A 23,298-nucleotide genomic window follows, 5' to 3' on the forward strand; every position below is an offset into this window, starting at 1 on the left:
AAGCTTAGGGATGGGTATCATCACACCCCAGTTTCTCTGAGCCAGGCCCTATGCTCTCTGCTGGGGGCACAGAGTTCAGTGAAGGAAGTGAGTCAATGTGAAAGAACCTCGAAGGTAAAAATTCTCCCATTCCTTAGTTATTTGTTGAGTGTGGTTATAAGCTAGACCTTGGGCTATGCACTGTGGCTGAGAGATTTTTAAGGATTCAGAATTTGACAGGAGCGGCTAGTATCCAGAGATAGGTGCCAGAGTGAACATTTCTGCAGAAACACAGGGGAAGGGGTGGCCTCTACCCCAAACTAAGCCCATGTTTCATGGTCGGATTATCATCATCTAGACAGCAGGAGCTATAAGACATCTACCCAAACCATCTATAGTTTACTAATTGTGTTCCATGAAAGTCCACATAGGCTCTACAGGGTGCCCATAGCTTGGTAAACATGATGTTTTCCTAAGATGTGAAGAATATTTAATTCCTTCCAATGCATTTATTTATTGAGGTTCCTAATGAGAGCTTTTAGGAAGTGATTGCAGATGTTTGAGAAGAAAGTTTTGAGCAAAATCCCTAACTTGTATCTGATAGAGGAGGCGGTGGCTCTGGGAGACTGGCCAGTCTGCCCCTTGTGGCCCCTTCCCACTTGTGCTTCTCGAGTGAGAGTCATTGTCTTCATCTGCTTTGCTCTCCTCCTCCTGATGTGTCTGGTGCATGGAGGCGGGTGCTTTGGAGAAGCACACCCTTGCAGACAAGGCAGAAATCGTGGGCTCCCTAGGCTTACTTGGCACCTGCAAGGTCCCCAGGTTCCACAGTCCGTGTGTCAGCTTCCTCATTAAACAGTTGGCAAAGTGCTTACTTTCAATATAATTCATTTTCTAGGAGGAGAAAGCATAGCATCTGGCATATTCCCGGCAACCTTAAGAAGCAGAACGAGGGGCCAAATGTTCTACAGGGTGGTAGACGGCCAGTGGTCATTTCTTTTCCAGGGAAGACAAAATGCTTCCTGCATTGCAACATTCATCAAGAAACTATAGAGAACATAAACGAAACTCATGCCCTCAGTGGATGGGTTCCATAGAAACATTCCAGCCCAAATTACACAGGAGGGAATTTCGGTCTATATTAGATGTACTGAAGGCTCTCCATGTATCTTCGAGGGTTTGATTTACACTAGTAATAACAACTTGGTCCGTTTTTGTCTTTAGAAAGGAAATAGGAAATGGAGACAGCTCTTGAAACAAATATGTCAGCTTGGAGTGCAGGGGGTCCTGCATAGGACTGCGCAACCCAGGCCCATTAGCATTCACACCGAGTGCGCCCCGAGCCACCTTTGGCAGCCATGGAGATCAGGCAGCAGTTTCCCTAAACATAATATGGGCTTTCTGGAAGGGAGAGGAGTGTGGCTGGGCCAATGGATCCTTTGTTGTTCTTCCCTCCAGGGTGGAGAGTCTCCGCTCAGCCCATCTGCCGTTTCTCACAGTGACAGTGCTTCATCCACGCAGTCGCTGTCGCATGGAGGGGCGCCAGAGCTGTTAGTGGGACTGTCATACAATGCCACAACGGGGCGATTATCCGTGGAAATGATCAAAGGCAGCCATTTCCGAAACCTCTCTGTTAACAGAGCTCCTGGTAAGTGCCTGCTTGTACCCCAGCTCTGGTCCTCCCCTTCCCAGGGAAAGGTAGAAGGCTGTGTCTACTTTCATCTTCATTCTTTAACTTTGACAATAAAAGTGATCTGGGTACGACTTAGACACATTTTTACAAAGCGATACCTCTGGATGTTTCAAATGCCTTTCTTTTTAATTAGAGTAAAGGCTTCTTTGAGATCTGGATGCATCTTGATACAAAATACATCAGCTTCTATGTGTGTCTTGTTAAAGGGGAAAAAATGATGTCTTTTCAGCCACATAACATGTATGGACAATTAACATCTGTTAATAGGTCCCAGGCCCTCAAGTACCTTTGAAGAGGCAGAGCTCAATCTTTGCAGCCAGGCAAATCTGGAATCTAATTCCAGCTCTATTCATTGACCTGCTAACTTTGCTCTGGTCCTATGCAATTCGCCTCTCTTTTCTGAGTCTCAGTAGGCTCATCTGCAACAAAGGAATACTAATAGTACCTTCCTCAGGGGTTGTTTTGAGGTGTAAATAAAATGATTTTTGTGGAACATTCAGCAGAGTGCCTGACACACAGTGAGCATTCAAGAAATGTGAGTAGTTATGTGGTTGATGGCAGAGGAGGCAGATCAGGAAGATCTGGGCCATCCAGGCCTGACTCCAGGAGAGCTACTGCTTCTGAGATCACCCCTGGAAAGAAGACCTCAAGACATACTGCCATAGCTGTGGCCAGGGCCCAGGAAGCCAGAATAAAAATGGGCAGCAGCTATGGGAGTTTGTCTGCCAACTGCCCAAATTGCCTCTCAAAAGCCAAGAAACTGGAGATTGAACCTTGGAATCATACTGCTAAACCATTATCTCACCTTTAATGATCTTGCTTATCAGCAGAAACAGCCTCAGAAAGGGAGGAAAGATAGTTTCTGCCTCACTTCACCACATGGATCTCATGCAAGCACATCAATCAGAGGAACCTAACTTAATATCTAGAATTCTAGCTGCAAGAGAGTCTGGAAAATGCTGTTGAATTTCCAGTCTTTTGAGTCCAAGAAGGTAAAGTAGAAGGGGGTAGAGTTGAGGGTAATTAAGCAGGTCCACCAGAGGCACCAAGTCTAACTGAAGGAAGGATGAAGTCAGTAACAACATGACAGGCTGCAAGAAGCCTCACATGTCAGCTTCAGATGAAGAGCCCACCGAGCTGGTAGGAAAGGTCAGCTCCTACAACCAAATCTGGGCTCTCATTCTTTTTAGTCTCTAACTGCTGCCACCCACAATGTCTCAAATCAGGAGTATCTTGTCAGTCAATCTGTATGAAAGCCATTAGAGCAACTGGTAAGGAAAGTCCATACTCTGGATAATAGAAGAAACCAGGGGCGTAAGCCATGATCTTTGTCAACACTCAGAACCAGGTAAGAGCTATTTAAAATACATAATAGGTGTTGATTATTAATTGTATGGCTAGAATATCTTCTCTAGATATAGCTTTAAAGAAATAGCTCTGGATTTACTAAAGACCTGTATTTACTGCTTTGCCTTCAGAGCTTTTGCTGTTCTCTTTCCCTCTCTCCCTGAGATTTGGTGAAGTCAGAACAATGTGGGGGGGAAGAGCATGGCGCAGCTTCAGAGAATGATGGGGAGGTGGCTCACACAGTCATGGTCTATTCCAGTCCAAGCTGGGGTGGGAGGTGGGGTGGGGCTTAATTTGCATGTTGGGTGGTGCCAGGCAATATTGGGGAGAAGGATAGCATGGTGGCTAAGAAAGCATCAGCTAGAAGGTGCCAGGTCTTTGCCACTTGGTAGGTGTGGGTTTTTGACTCAGTTTTCTCATCTGTAAAATGGGGTCAAAATAATATATTCTTTCTAGGTAGGGATACTACATATAAAGCTGTGATGTTAAGAATATGGCTATTATGTCTTCAGACATTTCTATATAAAAGAAAATGTGCCAAAGAGCAAATTTTTAGAACAAATATTTAAAACTGAATAGGAAAAAAAAAGCAAGTTCTAAGTTTGAAAGTGATTTTATTCTAGAAGTTGAAGTCAGTTGAGCAACCGCTCCATGATTTTTCATAAGATAGTGCTGCCATTGAACTTAAAATGTAGCTGACATGCTGTATCTTTGCAACCAGAGTAATAGAAGGCAACATTGCTGTGATGCTATTCATTAAAGCAGAAACTCAATAGTGAAGACAAAAGGTTTTTGTTTACATAGAATGCTGGTACTTGAGGAAAAGCCAGTTTAATTAGGAGGGGTTGAGAAAGTAGAAGGTTCTTTTGTGGATATTCTGAAAGGGACCTCTTGGTACTTTCAAGGGCTTGAGATGTTGACGACATTGGTTCTTCATTATGTCTCACTGCATTGCGCCACTAGCAGGACTTTGGCAGTCATCAGGCAAGCTTCAGATACAGTTTTAGTTCCCATATGGAAGAGAATAAGAGAGAGAAAGGGTGAGGGAACAAGAGTTTTATGAGGTGACTGAGTAGCAATGGAAGGAAGAGGGGAAAAACAGGGGAGGATGCAAGCTGGGAGATGAATGGGCCTGGACTGGGGTGTTGGGGAGGGAGACTGCTGAGTGTACACATCTCCCTGGTGAGGCTGGAGGGAGGGCAGGGGCGCCCAGAGCCCTGCGTCAGAGTCCACCCCAAAGGACATGCCTGCCAGGGGAGGAACTCGGGTGAGGGTCACCAATCCTGTGCTCAGCCCCAGACAGTGACCTCCTCTGTAGAGAGGGGACACCCATCCTGCCTTGCAGGGTGGCTCTGATGATGTGAAGGATGATTCTGAGGGAAGCCTGAGGGAAGGAGGTTGAACCTAAGTAGTGAGAACTTCTCCTGTCTAGACTAGTGAAGATTCTAAATCCTGATGGAAACAGGCAAAGGCTGGGAATCATTAGAAGTGAGCATCTTTCGCCTCAAAGTATATATTGAAACAAAAGATAACTTTGAACTTGCCAGCTTGATCCAGCCAGATGACTGTTATGATATTTCAAACTTTTCTAAGCAAGAGAGAGGAGAAATGGGCAGATGAATAATAGATGGAATTCCTCTCCTCTGTTAGGGTCTTAGAAGAAATAAGCCACTGAGATGTGAGTTCCCCTCTTCAGCAATAAATCCTTGTGGAGAAGGATACATGAGAGGCAAGTTTTGCCCTGATGGGCAGGAGCTGGCAGAAGTACCTAGAGCTGGGTCTCTGCCACACCCTACCCCCTGAATGGCTAAAACCAAAAAGGCTGATTCTCCAAAGTGTTGGTAAGGATGTGGAGAATACATTCTTGATGGGAGTATAGAATATCATAATAGCTCTGTGGAGAAGATAATTTCTTACACAACCAAACATGCGCTGAAAAACTGGCAGTTCCATTCTTAGGCACTGACCCATAAGTTTAAAAAAAAGAAGACTATTTGTAGCAGCTTTATTGATAGTATGAAAAAATTGGAAAGAGCCTTCATGTCCTCATGAATGAATAAATAAAGATATATTTATGTAGTGGAATACTATTCAGCAATGAAAAGGCTGTGAAATTGAGACATTTGACAACATGGAGGAATCTCAAAAACATACTGAGTACCTACCTCATGACTCCATTTATATGAAGTTCTAAAACAGGCAAAACTTATTTACATATAGTGAAAAAAAGGAAAAGAGTGTTTTTTTCAGGGTTGATATTAGTATCAAGATGGACTGGGCCAGGACATGAGGAAATATTCTGGAGTGATGGACATATTCTATATGTGGGATGTAGGTTAAGTGGATGTTTGCAGCTGTCATAATGGACTGAATGGTAATAGGCTTTGTGCATTTCACTGCATGTAAAATTTACCTTAAAATAGAAAAGAACCATAAAATATTGAACTCTAGTTAATGAAACATATGCTGAAATGTTTAGGGGTAAAGAACAATGAAGGCTACCGCTATGCTGGATTGGTGGATAGATAGATGCATAGATACATGAAAACACAAACTCTATTAGCTCAGGTTGGGTGGCTTAGAGAGCATAAATTTATTTCTCACAGTTCTGGAGGCTGGGAAGTCCAAGATCAAGGTGCCAGCTGATTTGGTTCCTGGTGGGAACTCTCTTCCTGGTTTTCAGACAGACATTTTCTTGCTGTATCCTCACACGGTAGAGACAGAAAACATTTCTCTTTTATCAAGGGCACTAATCCTACTCATGAGGGTTCCACCCCCATGACCTAATTACTTCCCAAAGGTCCCACATTCAAATACCATCACATTGGGGATTGGAGCCTCAACATATGAATTTTTTAAGGACACATATATTCAGTCCATAGCACAGGGATGAAACTAAATATATAATAATTGAAGAATCTAGGTGAAGGTATATGGGTATCTGCTGTATAATTATTTCAAGATTTCAGCATATTTGAAAGTTTTAGTTATAAAATAATAAGCACAAAAAGCTATTCTGGTCTGAAACAATTCAGCTGGGTCAAGTGGATAAAAATGAAGCATGAGTCTAGCCATGGTAAAGGTTATTGTGATGGGCATTACATTTTTTTTTAATGTTTATATCTCAAAGTCCAACCTTATTCTTTTGACTCAACCTCAAATAGGATAGACAGGGTACCAAGCAAATGAACCTGAGGGCATCTTCTGTAGCATACTTCATTAACCACATCCATCCCAAGACAAAATATGTGGTTGAGCATTTCTTTATTTCCAACTTTAACCTTTTCTCTATTCATCTGACAGATAGGTAGGTAGATAGATGATAGATAGATAGATAGATAGATAGATAGATAGATAGATAGATAGATAGATTTTATATCTACTTCCCTCCCTCCCTCCATTTATCTCTCTCTCTTTGCTTCATTCTGGTGAAAAGGCCCATATTATAACATTTTGAATATATATATAAAAACATACACACATGTATAATATAAATATATGTCTTTTCAAATCCTAGGTGTGCTAGGGAAGGTAAATAGGCTATTTGAAAATTACTGAAACTATCAGAAACTGCACATAAACAAGGCAACAAAATGAGCTCGTCTTAGCTCAAGTCAGATAACAATGTTCCAAGAACCATTCCAGGCACTTTCAAGGAAAAATCTTACTTAGTACATGTGGTCAGTGTGTCATTCTTGCTGTTAAGATGGTACAGGCTAGTCTACAAATCTGATGGCAAAGGATAGTGTCCACATCTGTACATGGCAGATGGTCCAGGTAAAAAAACTTTTTAGTGTCCAGTAGACATCTGAAATCCTGGTATGCATTTACAGAAGCTTTTGAAAAAGCAAGCGGCCGTGACCGTTGAGAATTAGAAACTTTTGATTATCTTTTGAATTTGGCTTCATGGGGAAGCAATTCACTAACAATCTAGTACCTCTGTTCTGTTGGGTTTTTTTTTTTTTCTCCTGGGTCTGCCACCCAGTTACTGCATGGCCCCGACATTTGATTTAACCTCTCTGAATTTCATTTCCTTCCCTGTTAAAAGAAGTTAACAAGCTAATGTTACTGAAACAAGTCTACATTTTTTAAAAAGTTAGCTATTCTATTGTCAGGTTCTCTTTTTCCATCCTCCACAATGTGTTACTGCATCATGTATTTATATGTGTACGCATGCTCATGCACACATATAATGGTCCTCATCAAAAACTGTCATTAAGATGTCCCCTCTAGTTACGAACAACAAGTTCCTTAGCTTCTCAGCATGTGCATGATTAGCTACATGCGATAATTACATCTCAAATGACAATACTTACAGCAGCAGTATATTAACCTTGTTAGGCATTCACAATAGCAGGGACTAAAGGAAGGAAAAACAGAAAATCAAATCAAGCTGCCTTAGTTTGAAGAACAAGTGGGATACAGAGTGGGGGGTACACGTACAGATGAAGGGCAGAGGAAAAAGGACTACCCGGAAACAAATAGATGTAGGATATAACACCTTCTTTGAAAATCCTGGTCCAATTTTCAGTTCCCGATAGTGAGTACTTATTAATAGCCACTATGTGCTTAGTTAGAATTCAGGTCAATTCTGTGAAGATCTTTATGTGGCCCTGACTTACTGATTCCACCTGTGATGTTCCTTTACTTACATCATCTCATTTAATTCTCAGAACAATCTCAAGGTTAAAAATCTGAAAAGCAACAGGGGAGAAAACACAGTTACTCTGGTATATGAGTTATGTCTCAATAAAGCTGAATTTAAAAAAAAAGAATGACAAAGAATTTGAAAACTTGCAGAAGAATGACAGTCAGACTGAGGACAGACATTAACAGTAATAATAGAAGGCTGAGGATAAGGGGAGAATATCAAGAGCTCAAGAGAAAAATACTCTCAACTTAATATTATTTTCAAGAAAAGGAAACATAAAGATCTTTCCCACAAAGTTTGAAAGGGTTTATCAATGGAAGAACTACTGACTGATGTTATTTCAGGAAGAAATTGAACTTAGAAGGAAGTAGTGACGTGCATGAAAGAAAAGTGAACAACAGCAACAAAAAGTCCACATGTAGGTAAATATAAGCATGTGTAGACTGCATAAAACAAAAACAGCAAGAGTGGGAAGCATGACTAATTTGGGGACTATATCAACATGGAAATGAAATTCTAGGCAGAAATAGCATGAAGGATGCAAAGGGGAGATGGGACTCAAAGGATTCTAAGATAATTTTGTTGCTTGAGAAGAAGGTAGAGGTATTGATTCCTTTTAGACATTAAATCAAGTGTACATTTTAAAATCTTAATCCAACTTTCAAACCAGTGGAGGGACTAAATTAGAGTAAAAAAAATTCAAAGTTCCCATCGTGGTTCAGTGGTTAACGAACCCGACTAGCATCCATGAGGATGCAGGTTTGATCCCTGGCCTTTATCAGTGGGTTAAGGATCCAGCGTTGCTGTGAGCTGTGGTGTAGGTCGCAGACGAGGCTTGGATCTGGTCTTGCTGTGGCTGTAGTGTAGGCCTGCAGCTACAGCTCCAATTGGACCCCTAGCCTGGGAACCTCCATATGCCACGGGTATGGCCCTAAAAAGACAAAAACAAAAACAAAAACAAAAAAAAAGAATACAGAAAATTCAGTTAATCCAGTAAAAAGTTGAAAGAGATGTTTAAAAACCTAAAAATGCAGACTAAAGGATAAAATATATCAAAATGTAGGGGTGACCATATATAAAGGGACAAAACTGCTCTGTAAAAGATGTAACATTAGATTTCTCTTCCTCCCAATCTCTCCCTGTCACTCTCCTCACATCCTCTCATACATACTGTGGTTTATATTAGGCCCGTCTGGCCTCCTACTGTATAAGAAAAAGAAATACAAATTACCAACAAACTGAGCTTAGCTCAGGAATGCAAGAATGATTTCACATTAAGAAAAGCTAGTGTAGTTCACCACGCCAACCTATTTTTGAGAAAACCTGATCATGTCAGTAGTTATAAAAGAAGCTTTTGATAAAATGCACTATCCATTACTGATAAAAACAACTTATAGCAGATGGATAATAAAAGGTGTACTAGTATAGGTTAGGCTATGATGCAATAACAAATTCTGAAGAGTCTGTGGCTTAACACAGCAAAAAGTTTATTCCTCCCTTGCATCACAGACCCAGGTTAGACAGGTCATTCTCCGCTAAGCTGTGACCAAGGCATACAGGTTCTTTCTGTGTAATGAGGTGATGCTATTACACGCAAAATGTGACCTTCATTGTTGTCATTGGAAGGGGATGGGATGGGGGCATGGTTGACTATGGCTGTGAGTGAAGGCAATATTTATCACTTCTCATATTCCACTATTCAGAACTCAGTCACATGGCCCAAATCTGGTGTGAAACCTACAGCCTGAATGTGATACGTAATGTGAATCACTATCATGTTATTCATTTGAGAAAGTTTACTGGGCCTTTTTTGTTTGAAGCCATCTCTTACCGTTTGGAGGGCTGGAAGCAATGAACTTTTCTAAGCACAGAAATGTCTGAGTTTCAGTACTCTGGCTTTTTCCTTGCACTTTAGTCAGTTCTTTCCCAAGTTTACTTTTCACCTCTCCCCATCCCCCAAACAAAGCCAGTAGTACTGAAGACATACTTCTAACATTCTGTTTTTCAGTGTTTCCTTAGAACTACAAACATTAGGCATATGCTCTTTTTTTCCGAGAGATAGCAGATGGCGTTTTACCATCACATAGTATGGATTATGGATCTCCACTCTTCTAGCCTCTGATATTCATTTTTTCCTTTTTTTTTTTTTTCCTGGGGCTGTACCCATAGCAGCACATGGAGGTTCCCAGGCTAGGGGTCCAATCGGAGCCATAGCTGCTGGCCTACACCACAGCCACAGCAACGCCAGATCCGAGCTACATCTGTGACCTACACCACAGCTCACGGCAATGCCAGATCCTTAACCCACTGAGCAAGGCCAGGGATCGAACCTGAGTTCTCATGGATCCTAGTTGGGTTCGATAACCACTAAGCCACAGCAGGACCTCCCTGATATTAATTTCTTTATCATTTGGCACTCACCTTCAAGGCCAGTGATCATTCCCATGTTTTTATTTTGGTAACATTCCAGTTCAGCTTACCAATGACTGTACATCAGTCAGATTTCAGAAGTTGTTTATTACAGGTTTTATGCATGGAAGGTGGGGGAGTAAAGGTCAGGAAGGCTCTCTCCAGGAAATCCAAAAGTACAGGCATCACAGGAGATATGCCAGTATGATCTGAGCTGTGTGCACATGAAAGAGATGATTCTCAGAAGGATATTTGAAGACCGTGAGTAAAAACCACACTTAGCCACCTGCCGATGCCTGCACACATGCCTGCAGCTGGATCTAGAGGCTTGTGGCTCCCCTTCCCCTTCTGCTTTCCAGTCTCTTACAAGTCACTTTCATTAGTAGAATCTAACTGGGATCTTACTGGCAAGAGATTCAGGGGAATGTAATTTTAAGGCTTTATGCCCCTTTGGTAAAGGAAGGAGTTTAGAAAGGTGGAGATGGTACTAAATATCAACAACTAATATGTGGTACAGAAGAGAATTTGCTTAACCTTGAGAGTGAGCATTTTAAGAAAAGAGACACTAGCCATCCTTCTTAATCCTGAAACCCCTTTAAAAGTCAAGAATGAAATAAGGATTCCCACTATCATCATTTTTACTCAACGTTACACTGGAAACTCAAAGCAGTTCCATAGAATAAGACAAACAAATAAAAATTGAAAACTTTAGAGGAGGAAGCAAAACTGCCATTATTTGTAAAAAGTATGTCTACCTTAAAAATACAAGAAAATCTACCAACTTAAACTAATATCATTGTTTTTATACAACCTCGTTTTCTAGTTACATCAGGGACATGAGAAAGTGAAATTTTAATGCATTGCTATTTACAAAAGTAATAGTACCTGTGGTGCAAAAGGATAACATTAATAAAATATGAGTAAGAAAATTATAGAAAAAAATCACAACATTTTTAAAAGAAAGAAAACTAGACAAACCATGTCCATTAGTGAGAATGATGTGTACTGTGAAAACAACAGCTTTCCTCAAATTAACCTATATATTCAGTACAGTCCCAACCAAGATCCCCAGAGAAATTTTTGGTGTATTTTTCTTTTTAAAAAAACAGAGCTTGAAAAACTTCAAGAGCTAGTTAAACCAAACAAAAGCTTAAAATAAGTAAGTTTTATAAAAGACAATACACCTGAAACAAATACATTGTAAGTCAACGATACCCCAATAAAATTTTTTTAAATGTTTTTCAATGATCAAATAATTAGATATTAAAATGATTGCTATTAAGTAATTTGGGTGCAGGTATGGGACATTAGGCAGTCTGTTACAAGGACAGTGGTATACACATTGGTACAGTCATTTTCATAGTCATGTGAAATATATCTTGATAAATTTAAAATGTGCATTTCCTTTGATTTAGAAGTTCAGATTCCAGGAATATATCAAGCAAGCAAATAAATGTTCTTTGTAGCATAATACATATATGTGAAAATTGGAAAGAATTTAAACTCTCGTTAATATGGCAGTAGTTTAATGTATCACATTATCCCCATGGTCTATGTAGCCACTGAAACACCTATACTTATTTACCAGAAAAAATCTACAATTAACATTCGTGTGAACAAATGGGTTATAGATTATACATTTAAAAATCCCATTTATATTTATGTATATATACACATATATACATACATATATATACACACACACACATAAAAATGTTTATGAACAATGCTCAGAATCACTAAACAATAAAAATAAATAAAAGATGATAGAAAGATTCTCCCTGGAAGATGTCAAGACATATTCCCATATGATGGTAATAAACATTATCAAGTTAGGGAAGACACTAAAGCTGGGCATTTGACATCTGATCAACACTGTATTACAAATCAACTGCGAGAAAATGAGCTATTGAATGAATAATGCTTTCCATGTAGAAAAAATAATTAGATCCTTTCCTCACACCACACACAAAGATCCATGGTGAAAAACAAATTCTAGAGACTCATAGGAGAAAATGTAGAAGACTATTAAATTTGGGTAGGATTTCTTTTTTTCTTTTTCAGCTGTGTCACAGCATGTGGAAGTTCCCAGGCCAGGGATTGAATCTGAGCCACAACTGCAACCTAAGCTACAGCTGTGGCAGCACTGGATGCTTAACCCACAATGCTGGGCCAGGGATTGAACCCATGCTATCTCAAAGATCCTTAACCCACTGTGCTACAGCAGAAAACGTAGGTATAATTTCTCTTTCTTTCTTTCTTTCTTCCTTTCTTTCTTTCTTTCTTTTGACTGAGAAACAATGGGAACTCCTTTTTTTTTTTTATTTGAGCTACATGAGTTGTTTGTGTATTGTAGAGATCAATCCCTTGTAAATTGCATCATTTGAAAATATTTTCTCCTATCATGTGTGTTGTCTCTTTTTTTTTTTTTGGTTTATTGTTTCCTTTGCTGTGGAAAAAACTTTTAAGCTTAATTAGGCTGCATTTGTTTATTTCTGCTTTTGTTTTCATTATTCTAAGAGGTGGATCCAAAAAGCTATTGCTATGGTTTACATCAAGAGAGTGTTCTGCCTCTGTTTTCCTCCAAGGGTTTTATAGTATCTGTCTTATATTTAGGTCTTTAATCCATTTTGAGTTTATGTTTGTGTATGGTGTTAGAGAGTGCTTTTATTTCATTCTTTTACATGTAACTGTCCAGTTTTCCCAGTACCAATTATTGAAGATACTGTCTTTTCCCCATTGTATATTCTTGCCTCCTCTTTTGTAGATTAGTTGACCTTAAGTGTGTGGTTTTATTTCTGGGCTTTCTGTCCTCTTTCACTGATTTTTATTTTCTATTTTTGTGCTGGCCCCATACTATTTTGATGACTGTGTCTTTGTAGTGTAATCTGAGGCCAGGGAGCCTGATTCCTCCAGCTCCATTTTTCTTTCTCAGAATTGCTTTGGCTATTCAGGATGTTTTGCATTTCCATACAAATTTTAAATGTTTTTTCTAGTTCTGTGAAAAATGCTGTTGGTAATTTGATAAGGATTGCATTGACTATATAGATTGCCTTAGGCATTATAGTCATTTTAGCAATATCGATTCTTCTAAACCAAGAACACAATATATCTTTCCATCTATATCATCTTCAGTTTCTTTCAATAGCATCTTACAGGAGTTCCCATCATGGCTCAGCAGAAACGAATCCAAGTAGGAAACATGAGGTTGTGGGTTCGATATCTGGCTTCGCTCAGTGTGTTAAGGATCTGGTGTTGCTGTGAGCTGTGGTGTAGGTCACAGACGAGGCTTGGGGATCCTGTGTTGCTGTGGCTTTGGCATAGGCCAGTGGCTACAACTCTGATTCAACCCATAGCTTGGAAACCTCCATATGCCATGGATGTAGCCCTAAAAAGCAAAACAAGCAAACGAAAGTGTCTTACAGTTTCGAGTACAGGTCTTTTTCTTCCTTAGGTTTATTCCTAGATATTTTATTCTTTTTGATGTGGTGAGAAATGGGGTTGTTTCCTTAATTTCTCTTTCTGATCTTTCATTGTTAGTGTATAGAAATGTGAGAGATTTTTATGTATTAATTTTGTACCCTGCAACATTACCGTATTCACTGATGAGCTCTAGTAGTTTTCTGATGGCAACTGCATTATTTTCTATATGTAGTATCATATCATCTGCAAACTGTAACAGTTTTACTTCTTCTTTTCCAATTTGAATTCCTTTTATTTCTTTTTCTTCTCTTATTGCCATGGCCAGGACTTCCAAAACTATGTTGAATAAAGTTATGAGCATGGATGTCCTTGTCTTGTTCCTGATCTTAGCAGGAATGCTTTCAGCTTTTCACAGTTGAGAATGATGTTAGCTGTGGGTTTTCCATATATGGCCTTTATTATGTTGAGGTAGGTTTCCTCTATGTCTACTTTCTGAAGGGTTTTTTTTAATCATAAATAAGTGTTGGATTTTGTCAAAAGCTTTTTCTGCATCTATTGAAATTATCATATGGTCTTTATTCTTCAATTTGTATATGGTGTGTCACTGATTGATTTGTGGATATTACAAACACCTTGCATCACTAGGATAAATCTTACTTTATCACGGTATATGGTCCTTTTAATGTACTGTTGAATTCAATTTGCTGTTATTTTGTTAAGGGTTTTTCCATCTATATCCATCAGTGATAATGGCCTGTAATTTTCCTTTTATGTCATATCTTTGTCAGATTTTGGTGTCAGAGTATTGATAGCCTCATAGAATGAGTTTGGGACTATTCTTCCCTCTGAAACTTTTTGGAATAGTTTCAGAAGTATAAGTGTTAAATCTTCTCTAAATATTTGATAGAATTTGCCTGTGAAACCATCCAGCTATGGACTTTTGTTTTTTGGAAGTTTTTAAATCAGTTTCAATTTTAGTACTTGTCCATTCATATTTTCTGTTTCTTCCTGGTTCCGTCTTGGAAGATTGTACCTTTCTAAGAATTTGTCCATTCTTCTATCTTGCCTTTTATTTATTCGTTTGTTTTTTACAGTTGCATCTGCAGCATATGCAAGTTCCTGGGCCAAGGACTGAACCCAAACTATATCTGTGACCTACACCACAACTGTGTTAATGCCAGATCCTTTTAACCCACTGCTCCAGGCTGGCGATTAAACCTTCACCTTTGCAGTGACCTGAGCCACTGTAGTGAGATTCTTAACCCACTGTGCCACAGCAGGAACTCCCGTGTTGTCCGTTTTGTTGGCATGTAGTTGCTTATGATCCTCTGTAATCTGTGATGTTCATTGTAATTTCTCCTTTTTCTTTTCTAATTGTATTGATTTGACCCCTCTCCCTTTTATTTCTTGATGAGTCTGGCTAAGGGTTTATCAATTATGTTGATCTTTTCAAAGAACCAGCTTTTAGTTTCACTGATATTTTCTTTCTTTTTTTTTTTTTTCATCTCTATATCATTTATTTCTGCTCTGATCTTTATTATTTTTTTTCCTTCTTCTAATTTTGGGTTTTGTTTATTCTTTTTTTCTCTAATTTATTTAAGCATAAGGTTAGTTTGTTTATTTGAGATTTTTCTTGTTTCCTGATGTAAGCTTGTATTGCTGTAAACTTCCCTCTTAGAACTGCTTTTGCTGTATTCTATAGGTTTTGGATCATTGTGTTTTTGTTGTCATTTGTCTCTAGATATTGTTTGATTTCCTCTTTCTTCAGTGATCCATTGGTTGTTTAGTAGCATATTGTTTACTCTATGTATTTGTGTTTTTTGCAGTTTTTTTTCCTCTTATATTTGATTTCTAGTCTTATAGTGCTATGGTCAGGGAAAAAATGCTTGATATTATTTCAATTTTCTTAGATTACTGAGGCTTGATTGGTGGCCCAGAATGTGATCTATCCTGGAGACTATTCAGTGTGTGCTCGAGAAAAATTGGTATTCTGCTGCTTTGGGATGGAATGTTCTATAAGTATCAATTAAGTCCATCTGGTCTAATGTGCCATTTAAGGCCTTTTTTTTTTCTTATTGATTTTTCTATCTAGGTGATCTGCCCATTGCTGTGAGTAGGGTGTTAAAATCACCCACTATTATTGTGTTATTGTCCATTTCTCCTTTTATGGCTGTTAGCATTGCCTTATATATTGAGGCACTCCTGTGTTGGGTGCATACATGTTTACAATTGTTATATCTTCTTGGATTGATCCTTAGATCATTATGTAATATCCTTCTTTGTCTCTTGAAACTGTCTTTATTTTAAAGTCTGATTTCTCTGATATGAATATTGTTACCCCAGCTTTCTTATGTTTTACATTTGCATGAAATATAGTTTTCCATCCTCTCACTTTCAGTTTGTATGTGTCCCTAGAACTGAAGTGGTTCTCTTGTAAACAGCATATATATGTTTTTGTATCCATTCAGTCCATGTCTTTTGGTTGGAGCATTTAATCTATTTTCATTTGAGGTAATTATTGATGTGTATATTCTTATTGCTATTTTCTTAATATGTTTCCATTTGTTTTGATTGGTCCCTTTTCTTCCATTCCTCTGTTTTCTTCTCTTATTTGATGAGTATCGTTAGCATTATGTTTGGATTTCTTTTTCTTTTTCTTTTTTTAATTGCCACACTGGTGACATATGGAAGTTCCCAGGCATGGGATTGAATCCTAGCCACAGCTGTGACCTATGCCACAACTATGGTAATGCCAGATCCTTAACCCACTGCACTGGGCCAGGGATCAAACCCATGCCACCTCAGAAACAATTCTGGATCCTTAAACTGCTATGTTACAGCAGGAACTCCTGGGTGACATTTTCTTATTTGTGTATGTATGTATTACAGATATTTGGTTTGCAGTTACCATGAGGTTTTGATATAGGAGTCTCTCTATATATACAAGATGGTTTTAAGTTGCTGATTCCTTAAGTGCAAATGAATTTCCATTGTCGTGCATTTGTACTCTTCTTCTCATGATTGCTGGTTTTGATACCACACCGTATATGGATGATTTCCTACCTCTACTATACTTTTGCCTTTACCAGTGAGTTTTCTCATTGGTAGTTTTCTTGTTTCTAGTTGTGGCCTTTCCCATCTTGAGAAGTTCCTTTAGTGTGTGTTGTAAAGCTTATTTGATGGTGCTGAATTCTCATAGCTTTTGCCGTGTCTGTAAAGCTTTTGATTTCTCCATCAAATCTGAATGAGAGCCTTGCTGGGTAAAATATTTTTGGTTGTAGTTTTTTTCCATTTCATCACTTTAAGTATACTGTGCCACTCCCTTCTGGCCTGCAGGATTTCTGCTGAAAAGTCAGCTGACAGACTTATTGGGGTTCCCTTGCATTTATTTATTGGTTTTCCCTAGCTGATTTCAATATTTTTTCTTTGTCTTTAATTTTGGTCACTTTAATTAGTATGTGTCTCGAGGTATTCCTCCATAGGCTTATTCTATATGATACTCATTGTGCTTCCTGAACTTGAGTGAGTGATTCCTTTCCTATGTTATGGAAGTTTTCAGCTATTATCTCTTCATATATTTTCTTTGGCTCTTTCTCTCTCTCTTCTCCTTCTGGCACCCCTATAATATGAAATTTTGTGTGTTTAATATTGTCCCCAAGTTCTCTTAGACTGTCCTCATTTATTTTCATTCTTTATTCTCTTCTTTTCTTTTTTGATGGTAATGATTTATTTTTATTTTTTATTTTATTTTTTCTTTTTTATATATTTTTAATTACTCAATGAATTTATTATGTATATAGCTGTACAATGATCATCACATCCCAATTTTATAGGATTTCCATCCCACAAACCCAGTACATCACCCCACCCTCCAAACTGTCTCCTTTGGAAACCAGAATTTTTTCAAAGTCTGTGAGTCAGTATCTGTTCTACAAAGAAGTTCATTCTGTCCTTTTTTCAAATTCCATAAGTGAGTGAAAGCATTTGATGTTGGTGTTTCATTGTCTGACTGACTTCACGTAGCATGATAATTTCTAGGTGCATCCGTGTTGCTAAAAATGCTAGTATTTCATTCCTATTAATGGCTGAGTAATATTCCATTGTGTATATGTACACATCTTCTTGATCCACTCCTCTGTCGATGGACATTTAGGTTGTTTCCATGTTTTGGCTGTTTTGAATAGTACTACAGTGAACATCGGAGTACGTGTGTCTTCACGAGTCATGGTTTTCTCTGGCTAGATGCCCAGGAGTGGGATTAGCTAGGTCAAATGCTAGTTCTATTTTGAGTTTTCTGAGGAATCTCCATCCTGTTTTCCACAGTGGTCGCACCAATTTACAATCCCACCAACAGTGTAATAGGGTTCCTGTTTCTCCACACCCTCTCCAGCACTTACTGTTTGTAGACTTTTGGATGATGGCCATTCTGGCTGGTGTAAGGTGGTACCTCATCATGGTTTTGATGTGCATTTCTCTGATGATGACTGATGTTGAACATCTTTTCATGTGATTTTTGGGCATCTGTATGTCTTCTTTGGAGAATTGTCTGTTTAGATCTTCTGCCCATTTTTTGATGGGGTGGTTGTTTTTTTGGTATTGAGCTTCAGAAGGTGTTTATAAGTTTTAGAGATTAATCCCTTGTCAGTCGATTCATTTGCAAAGATTTTCTCCCATTCTGTGGGTTTTCTTTTTGTGTTGTTTAGGGTCTCCTTTGCTGTGCAGAAACTTTTACGTTTAATTAAGTCCCATTTGTTTATTTTTACTCTCATTACTCTAAGAGGTGGACCTGAGAAGATGTTGCTACGGTTTATGTCGGAGAGTGTTTGGCCTATGTTTTCCTCTAAGAGTTTTATAGTATCTGGTCTTCTATCTAGGTCTTTAATCCATTTGGAGTTTATTTTTGTGTATGGTGTTAGGGAGTGTTCTCATTTCATTCCTTTCCATGTGGCTGTCCAGTTTTCCCAGCACCACTTATTGAACAGGCTGTCTTTTGTCCATTGTATATTCTTGCCTCCTTTGTCGTAGATTGGTTGGCTGTAGGTGCATGGGTTCATTTCTGGACTGTCTATCCTGTTCCACTGAGCTATATGTCTGTCTTTGTGCCAGTACCATGTGGTTTTGATGAGTGTAGCTTTGTAGTATAGTCTGAAGTCAGGGATCCTGATTCCTCCAGCTCCATTTTTCTTTTTCAGGATGTCTTTGGATATTCTGGGTCTTTTGTGCTTCCAAACAAACTTTAAAATATTTTGTTCGAGTTCTGTGAAAATGTCCTTGGTCATTTGATAGGGATTGCATTGAATCTGTAGATTGCCTTGGGTAGTGTATTCATTTGGGTAATATTGACTCTTCCAATCCAAGAGCATGGTATGTCTTTCCATCTATTTGTGTCATCTTTGATTTCTTTCATCAGTGTCTTACAGTTTTCAGAGTATAGGTCTTTTGTCTCTGTAGGTAGGTTTACTCCTAGGTATTTTATTCTTTTGGTAAACAGAATTGCCTCCCTAATTTCTCTCTTTGATCTTTTGCCGTTCGTATATAGAAATGCCACTGATTTCTGTGTATTAATTTTGTATCCCGCGACTTTGCCAAATTCATGGATGAGTTCTAACAGTTTTCTGGTAGAGTCTTTAGGATTCTCTAGGTATGTTATCATGTCATCTGCAAATAGTGGTAGTTTTACTTCTTCCTTTCCAATTCAGATTCTATTGTCTCTTTTACTTCTCTGATTGTTGTGGCTAGGACTTCCAAATCTATGTTGAAGAGTAGTGGCAGGAGTGGACATCCTTGTCTTGTTCCTGATCTCCACAAGAATTCTTTCAGCTTTTCACCATGGAGAATGATGTTTGCTGTGGGTTTGTCATACATGGCCTTTATTATGTTGAGGTAGGTTCCCTCTATGCCCACTTTCTGAAGGGTTTTTATCAGAAATGGGTGTTGGATTTTGTCAAAGGCTTTTTCTGTGTCTGTTGAGAGGATCTTATGGTTTCTATTCTTCAGTTTGTTAATGTGGTGTATCACACTGATGGATTTGCAGATATTGAAGAACGCTTGCATCCCTGGGATAAATCCCACTCGATCATGATGTACAATCCTTTTAATGTATTGTTGGATGCGGTTTACTAGTATTTTGTTGAGGATTTTTGCATCGATGTTCATTGGTGAAACTCGCCTGTGATTTTCTTTTTTTGTGGTATCTTTGTCTGGGTTTGGTATCAGGGTGATGGTGGCCTCATAGAATGAGTTTGGGAGTATCCCATCCTCTGCCATTTTTTGAAATAGTTTCAGAAGGAGAGGAGTTCTCTAAATGTTTGATAGAATTTGCCTGTGAAGCCATCTGGTCCTGGACTTTCGTTTGTTTGAAAGTTTATTTTTTTGTTTTTTAGTTTTTTGTTTTTTTTTTTTTTTTTTTTTTTTTTTGTCTTTTTGCTATTTCTTGGGCCGCTTCTGTGGCATATGGAGGTTCCCAGGCTAGGGGTCTAATCGGAGCTGTAGCCACCGGCCTACACCAGAGCCATAGCAATGCAGGATCCGAGCCACGTCTGTGGCCTACACCACAGCTCACGGCAACGCTGGGTCCTTAACCCACTGAGCAAGGGCAGGGACTGAACCCTCAACCTCATGGTTCCTAGTCGGATTCATTTACCACTGCGCCACGACGGGAACTCCTGTTTGAAAGTTTTTAAATCACAGTTTCAATTTCAGTTCTTGTGATTGGTCCATTCAGCTTTTCTATTTCATCTTGGTTTAGTTTTGGAAGATTGTACTTTTCTAAGAATTTGTCCGTTTCTTCTAGGTTTTCTGTTTTATTGGCATATAGTTGCATATAGTAGTCTCATGATCCTTTGTATTTCTGTGATGTTCATTGTTACTTCTCCTTTTTCATTTCTAATTTTATTGATTTGAGTCCTTTCTCTTTTTTGCTTGAGAAGTCTGCCTAAGAGTTTATCAATTTTGTTGATCTTTCCAAAGAACTAGCTTTTAAACCATTGATCTTTTCTATGATTTTCTTCATTTCTATTTCATTGATTTCTGCTCTGATCTTTATGATTTCTTTCCTTCTGATAACTTTGGGTTTTGTCTGTTCTTCTCCTCTAAGCTGCTTTAGATGTAAAGTTAAGTTGTTTATTTGAGCTTTTTCTTGTTTCCTGAGGTGGGCTTGCATTGCTATAAACTTTCCTCTTAGAACAGCTTTTGCTGCATCCCATAGACTTTGGAGTGTCCTATCTTTGTTGTCATTTACTTCTAGGTATTTTTTAATTTCCTCTTTGATTTCTTCAGTGATCCATTGGTTGTTTCGTAGCGTGTTGTTGAGTCTTCACGTGTTTGTGTTTTTTGCAGTTTTTTTCTTGTTGTTGATGTCCAGTCGTATAGCGCTGTGGTCAGAAAAGATGCTTGATATGATTCCAATTAAAGTGACCGAGGTTTGAATGTAGCCCAGAATGTGACCAATCTTAGAGAATGTTCCATGTGCACTTGAGGAGAATGTGTATTCTTCTGCTTTTGGATGGAATGTCCTATAAATATCTATGAAGTCTAATGCTTCATTCAAGGCCAGTGTTTCCTTATTGATTTTCTGTCTGGATGATCTGTCCATTGCTTTGAGTGGGGTGTTAATGTCCCCCACATTATTGTAAAATTGTCAATTTCTCCTTTTAAGGTTGTTAGCAGTTGCCTTATGTATTGTGGTGAACCTATGTTGGGTGTGTAGATATTTAAAAGTGTTAAAAAAAATAAAGGTGTTATATCTTCTTCCTGGATTGATCCTTTGATCATATGTAGTGACCTTCCTTGTCCCTTAAAATATTCTTCATTTTAACGGCTACTTTGTCTGATATGAGTATTGCTACTCCAAGCTTCTTTTGATTCCTGTTTGCATGGAATATTTTCTTCCATCCTCTCACTTTCAGTTTGTATGTGTCCCTAGACGTGAAGTGGGTCTCTTGAAGACAGCATATATATGGATCTTGTTTTTGTATCCATTCAGACAGTCTATGTCTTTTGGTTGGGTCTTTTTTCTGTTTTGAGTCAGTGATTTGCACCAGTCTGTCTTCCACCTTGCTTACTTGTTCTTCTGCCTCCTCTATTCTGCTATTGATTACTTCTAATGAATTTCATTTCAGTTATTGTGTTGTTCTCTGCTTATTTGTTCTTTAAATCTTCTGTTTCTTTGTTCAGCATTTCTCATAATTTCTCAATCTTTACCTCCAATTTTTCCCAAGATCTCAGATCATCCTATCATTATTCTAAAGTTTCTTTCATATAGTTTGCTTATCTCCATTTCACTTAGCTGTTCTGGTGTTTTGTCTTGTTCCTTCATCAGGAGTATATTTCTCTGCCATTTTATTTTGTCTAGCTTTCTGTATTTGTGGTCTCCTGTTTGCAGGATTCTGAAGCCTCTCTTGTTTCTGATGTCTGCCCTCTTGTGGGTTAAGTTGATACAGGGGCTTGTGGCAGGTTTCCCAATGGGAGGGAGTGGTGCCTGCCCACTGGTAGGTAGAGCTGAGTCTTTTCCATCTAGTGGGCAGGGATATGTCTCTGAGTGTGATTAGAGGCAGCTGTGTGTCTGGGAGGACTTTAGGCAGCCTGCCTGCTGATAGGTGGGGCTGTGTTCCCATGCTACTTGTTGTTTGGTCTTGGACTTCTAAGCATTCATGCCTTGTAGGCTGTTGTTGACTGGGGAGAGACTTTTCCAAAATGACAGCTTCTAGGGGAGCTCACACAGATGATTATTCCCTGGGACTTCCACCTCCAGTGTCCTGCTCCCACAGTGAGCCAAGCCAATCACTGATTTCCCAGAAGATCTCCAAAACACACAGGTAGGTCTGGCCCAGATTCTTATGGAGTGTGCTTTGCCCTGTGACCCAATGTATATGAAAATTTGTGTGTGTCCTCTCATAGTGGAGCTTCAGTTTCCCCTAGTCTTATAGAGTTCCTGTGATCAAGCCCTGCTGGCCTTCAATACCAAATGCTCTCAGGGGTCCTCTTCCCAATGCCAGACCCCTAGGCTGGGGAACCTCACATGGGATTTGAAATTCTCATTCTTATGGGAAAGCCTCTGTGATATAGCTATTTTCCAGTTTGTGGGTCACCCACCTGGCAGGTATGGGATTGCTTATATCATGAAAGTGCCCCTCCTACTATCTCGTTGTAGACTTTTCTTTGTGTTTGGGTGTAGGATATCTTTTTTGGTGACTTCCAGTCTATTTTGTTCATGGTTGTTTAGCAGTTAGCTTTGTTTTATGTTTTTTGGGGTTTGGGGGTTTTGGGGGTTTTTTAGGCCTGCACCCATGGTATATGGAAGTTCCCAGGCTATGGATCCATCCAATCAGAACTACAATTGCCAGCATACACCACAGCCACAGCAACGTGGGATCTGAGCTATAGGTATGAGCTACACCACAGTTCATGACAACACTGGATCCTTAACCCACTGATTGAGGCCAGGGATCAGTCCTTCATCCTCATGGATACTAGTCAGATTCATTTCTGCTGCATCACAACAGAAAATCCGTTCAGCAATTAGTTTTGATTTTGGTGTTTTTGTGATTGGAGGTGAGCTCAAGTCCTACTCTGCCATCTTGTCTTCAAATGCCCCAAGCATTGAGCTGAAATCTTTTCAATTCTTGATTGAAAATTAAGTGTCTATTAATTAAAATAATGGATAATTAAATTGTATTTTATTAATACACTGGAACACTATACAGCACTTAAATGAATTACCAATGTATATATCAATATAGATAATATAAAAATTTTATTGCTAAATGCAAAAAGGCAAGACATCCAATAAAATGTTAAA

The 23,298-nt window shown here is 38.8% G+C and overlaps 1 protein-coding gene across 16 annotated transcripts in view; it reads left to right on the forward strand.

The window, feature by feature from the left end:
* Window positions 1-23,298, forward strand: part of SYT16 (synaptotagmin 16) — a 295,384-nt gene that overhangs the window by 263,559 nt on the left and 8,527 nt on the right. For all 16 annotated transcript variants that reach the window (XM_084982978.1, XM_084982990.1, XM_084983008.1 and 13 more), the window contains one exon: window positions 1,435-1,624. In XM_084982978.1, coding sequence (XP_084839104.1) covers window positions 1,435-1,624 — 190 coding nt within the window. The remainder of the gene's footprint in view (window positions 1-1,434; window positions 1,625-23,298) is intronic.

The sequence above is a fragment of the Sus scrofa genome, chromosome 1, assembly GCF_054392235.1.
Source record: "Sus scrofa isolate SSC_HxYL_T2T_F1_AM1 chromosome 1, Sscrofa_HxYL_maternal_Yorkshire_Landrace_v2.0, whole genome shotgun sequence".
Lineage (NCBI taxonomy): Eukaryota > Metazoa > Chordata > Mammalia > Artiodactyla > Suidae > Sus > Sus scrofa.